General features: G+C 43.1%; 1 protein-coding gene across 1 annotated transcript; it reads left to right on the top strand.

The window, feature by feature from the left end:
• Window positions 1-1,917: 1,917 nt before the first annotated feature.
• LOC124648563 (UDP-glycosyltransferase 87A2-like) lies at window positions 1,918-3,393 on the top strand. Its single transcript, XM_047188301.1, has 2 exons — window positions 1,918-2,401; window positions 2,510-3,393. Exons 1-2 carry the CDS (start codon window positions 1,918-1,920, stop codon window positions 3,391-3,393), a joined length of 1,368 nt encoding a protein of 455 aa, XP_047044257.1.
• The last annotated feature ends 1,567 nt before the right edge of the window (window positions 3,394-4,960 follow it).

The following is a 4,960-nucleotide window of genomic DNA, read 5'->3' as shown; positions in this document are numbered from 1 at the left end:
ACTATGCTGATGTTATATACACATGTAGAAGTTTTACAAACACGCAGGTTTATAATTCCAAGGCTTGATATTTCACATATTTATAGTTAACACTTTTTATAAATCTTGAATTTTTTTAAAATATGATTTTCCTTGTGATTTTCGCCGGTTTCCATCATACGGTGATTTCCGCCGAATTGTATTTTCACCTACAATAGTAGCAGCTGAACTTTTCATGGCAGATTTAGGATATGTTTTAGGGTAAAAGGTGGAGAGATTCCCACTGTAATGTCTATATTCATTATATTAATGAATATAAAGTACTGAGAGTTTAAAATATACAAAGGGATTACAAAAGATAAAAAAATTGTTGTGTCCGCAGCCAATCTCTAAATTGTTGAGCAATATTTATGTTTGATTCTATGGCTAACAATGGCCAACACATGATATATATATTGCTTTCCATAGATTTGAAGTTGAAACTTGATTCTCGAAGATCTTTTTATCCGATAATCCAGATGCCCCAAGTTGCCAGAATAACTATTTCCATGAAAAAAGTAACATGCAGCATGGCACATTGTTATTATATTATGATTCTAACTATTCTATTTCCATGAAAAAAGGAACATGTTGCATGTCATTGTGTAAAAAAAATACCGCACTTGGCTCGAGAGGACATAAATCAAAAAAGTTTCATCTATACCAGCAGCCTTTTCACCCACTTCCCTTCCACCGGTTGTCTTGTATTGTTCCACGAGATGCTCACAAATCATGTTTTGTGGCCACTTCAGCCCGAAATGGTTCACCACACACCCAACAACTTTGTTGCCTATATATCTACGACACACTGATGTTGAAATCTACTCTAACTATTATCTTAAGTCAACATCATACTGTCATGTTAACATTGTGAATTGCGATGAGGAGTTCTTGACACTAACCATAGGTGGATAAGGCGCAGCTGTATCTCAAGCAATTTAGCGTGAATGCCATGACGACTTTGGTGCGCAACCCCACGTTTACAAGTTGGACAATTACCTTGCTTTATATTTGCTACCGCGCAATTTGACTTTGCATCGACTTAAAGCAATCAGAGTATGTTTTCTTTGCACATCAAAACATGTAACTCACTTATCTTTTCAAGTTCATTGTAGCTTTGAAATCTAACTTGGGCTCACGATACACCAAGTTTGCATGTCGCATGCTCTAACTTGGTGTGCGATGAGGAAGGTTCATGTGATCTATTCGATAAGCCGGTAAATTCAAGTGCACTAGGTAGTCGAGGTAACTGGTGCTATATGAAAATAAGAATGTACCTAAGTATTTTGTATAAATAAGTCAAACTATGTGATCAAAAAGAAAAGAAAAATGTCTAAGACTCAAAGATTTTACCTTTGGGTTAAAAGTCACTTATGCCCTAATATATGAAACTTGTTTTTGCATAGGGTTAATTAGAAATAAGTTTGCACAAAACAGCAATATAGTTCACTTATCCACCAAATGGAGTTTCTCACTTATCCAACTGCAAAATAACCCTCCCTACTCATGACTTGGCTATACTTTTCATCGCAAAAAAAGAAAAACTTAGCTAGGCTTTCGGCCCGATCTAACCCCAGCATGCCCAACAAAGCTCCAAGCCTCGATCGATCAAGCCCAAACTGATGAAGTCAGCTTGACCCAAATGACCTGCTGGGCCTGTCTTCCGTTTTTGGGCACAAGCACTTGGAAGTTGGAACACAGTCCCAAATATTCCAACTCGGTTGATGGCGGATCTCGAGGCAGAAGCCACCACCACCACTCCAGGACTCCACGATACCGCGTCTCCATAGGCGGGCACACAGAGCCGGGATCTCGTCACAACTCCCAGAAAACCATTTTGTCTCAATTCGAGCCAGTCCCAAAGCTAGCAAGCTCTCGGCGCTTCCGACCAACGACCAAATGGGTTCCATGGCGGCGCCGCCGTTCCACCTGGTGGCCGTGCCATTCCCCGGCCGCGGCCACGTCAACTCGATGCTGAACCTGTGCCGCATCCTCGCCGCCCGCGACGGCGTCTCGGCCACCCTCGTCGTCACCGAGGAGTGGCTCGGCCTGCTCGGCGGCAGCCCCGCGCTGGAGCCGGGCATCCGCCTCGAGGCCATCCCCAACGTCATCCCCTCCGAGCACGGCCGCGCCGCCGACTGGGTCGGGTTCGTTGAGGCCGTGTACACCAAAATGGAGGCGCCATTCGAGCGCCTCCTCGACCGGCTCGGGGCCGCGCCCGCGGCCATCGTCGCTGACACGTATGTGCCCTGGGCTGTCAGCGTCGGCAACCGGAGGGGCGTCCCGGTGTGCATCCTCTCGGCGCTGAACGCCACCATGTTCTCCGTGCATTACCACTTCGACCGGTTGCCTGTGGCTGCCGGCGGTAGCGCTGAAATAACCGGTATCAGTTCTAGACCTCATCTCGTCCCTCGTAGCTTGTTGTTCACATTGCTACACATCAATGGTACCATATCGATCGTGAATAATTAGTCTTAAATCTTTAATACAGATGTCGCTGACCCTAGTTTGATTGAGAGCTACATTCCTGGGCTCAAATCGATCAGGCTAGCGGATCTTGAGCCGTCACACACCGACAAGACTAGGTTGGAGAAAATCCTTGAAGCCTACCCTTACGTGAGGAAAGCACAGTGCGTCATCTTCACCAGCTTCTACGAGCTCGAGAGCAGCGCCATTGATTCTCTTAGGCAAGAGCTCCACTGCCCTGTGTTCGCCGTCGGCCCTTGCGTCCCCTTCATGTCGCTCCAAGAAAACAATGTCCATCCAGCAGAAGACCAAGGGGGCTACATGGCTTGGCTGGACGAACAGCCGGCGAACTCAGTGCTCTACATCTCGCTCGGCAGCTTCCTCTCGGTGTCCTTCGCCCAACTCGAGGAGATCGCCACCGGTTTGGCGCAGAGCAAGGTCAGGTTCCTCTGGGTGCTCCGGGACACGTGCTCCCGCGTGCAGGAATTGATCCATGGAAGCAACTGCGTGATAGTTCCATGGTGTGACCAGCTGAAGGTCCTGCGCCATCCTTCGCTCTGCGGGTTCTTCACCCACTGCGGCTACAACTCCACGCTCGAGGCGCTGTACGCCGGTGTGCCGATGCTGGCTCTGCCGATAGCTCTCGATCAGCCGATCAACAGCCGGCTCATCGTCGATGAGTGGAAGGTGGGGTACGGCCTCAAGGAGAAGAGCCGGACTGACGGCGTGGTCGGGAGCGAAGTTATTGCTGAAACCGTGAAGAAGCTCATGAGTTGTGATAGCTCCGAGGGCGTGAGGAAGAGAGCTTCGCTGATGAAAGAGGCCGCTCTCACCGCGATTGAAGGGGGCGGTTCCTCGCACAGAGATGTGACGTCTTTCATCCACTACATTTCACATTTCAAGAGCTAAATTGATTTTAATTAGAGGTCGCATATCCGGACTAAACTCAGTATCATGTTAGTGGAGATGTGACAGTATTTTCATCGACTACATTTCACATTTCAAGAACTGAATTGGTCTTACTTAGAGGCCGCATTTCTGAATTGAACCCAGTATCCTATTACTGTTGATTTTTAATACATTGGTGTTTCAGAAAAAATAGGTAATTTGGTGTAATTTTCTTCATGAACCTAATCATTCAAATTAATTTCGTTGTGTAATATTATCTCTCTCTTTTCCCTTCAATTATTATTTGTGCATTAAAATTCTCCTTTCAACGCAACAACTCTCAGGTTGTATTAATTATTAAAAGAATCACTTATTCAGAACACTTGCCACGAAGTACATGATTATTTTGTTTGACCAATCTAATAAAATTCGGAGGAGTCACCAATACCATCCAAGAAATTGGGAAAACATGAATATGCACTTGCAAAAGTATCAATGGTATCAATAAAATGGAAACAAATATGGGTGGTGAAGCTTCACTGTGTTTAGTTGTTTATGAGAACCGTTTCTCAGATTCTCGGTTAGTAGAGAAATATGTTAGCGCTTGATCGATGCATATGCAATGGATGGTTTGTTTATGTCCCTTTTTTTTTTGCTGATTTTGGCATGTAAATGGTCTTTGGTGGGCCTAGATGGTTTGGGATTTTTTATTTATTATGTGGTCTATTAGTATTTGTATTCTTTAACCGGCTACTGGATTTGAGAAGAACCTGAGTCTGTGTTGTTGCATTTTCTTGTTCTTTTTGTTTGTTTTTGTAAGTCTTATTTCTGCAATCTGGTCCATGTCGCATTTTTCATCCCCTCTCTTTTTTAGCTTTTGCTAATTCTTGGAGCCCAGTCAAGTTTTATGTTGATAATCACGCTACTTGTTTTTAATGAGAAGAATCATGCTAATTGGTTTGTTAATGAGAATAAACACGTTGATTGTTGTTTTTGTTTATCATGTGATGTCGCCTGGCGGATCATGGCTGTTTTACATTGGCCATATGTAGAAGTGTTTGATGGTGGGCTTTTTTCATATGCAATTTCACATATATGTGCAATTGTGCAGTTGTACTATGGATTTTTGATCATGTGCAATTAAAAATATGTGTTCAATTGTGTACCTATGCCTAATTACATATATGTTCTTGGTTTTGAATTATATATATAATCTCTTATTTAATTTTATTTTTCCACGTTTTTTCATAAATGGACTTGTGGTTGTTTGTTTTTTACCACATACTTGGGAAATTTCGAACTTTACATGTAATCTCTTTTGTATTTTGATTTTTTCATGTTAACTTGTAGCTTGGATTGTAGTTAATTGTTTTAGAGTGTTATTGGACTTCTAATGCAAGCTACATCATCTTAGTTGATATTTTTAAACGAAATTACACACACAAACTTTTCCAAAATGTGCAATTTTTATATTCTCTTATGTTGTAATTTCACAAAATCTTTGTATAATTGTCAATTTTTACAAAGCTTACTACCGACTAGAATGTACCAAGCTCTAACCTGCCACCCTTTCACCCTGCAATCTACA

The sequence above is a fragment of the Lolium rigidum genome, chromosome 4 (genome assembly GCF_022539505.1).
Source record: "Lolium rigidum isolate FL_2022 chromosome 4, APGP_CSIRO_Lrig_0.1, whole genome shotgun sequence".
Lineage (NCBI taxonomy): Eukaryota > Viridiplantae > Streptophyta > Magnoliopsida > Poales > Poaceae > Lolium > Lolium rigidum.
Note: the sequence above shows the minus strand (reverse complement) of the source record. Positions and strands in the feature narration are given on the sequence as shown.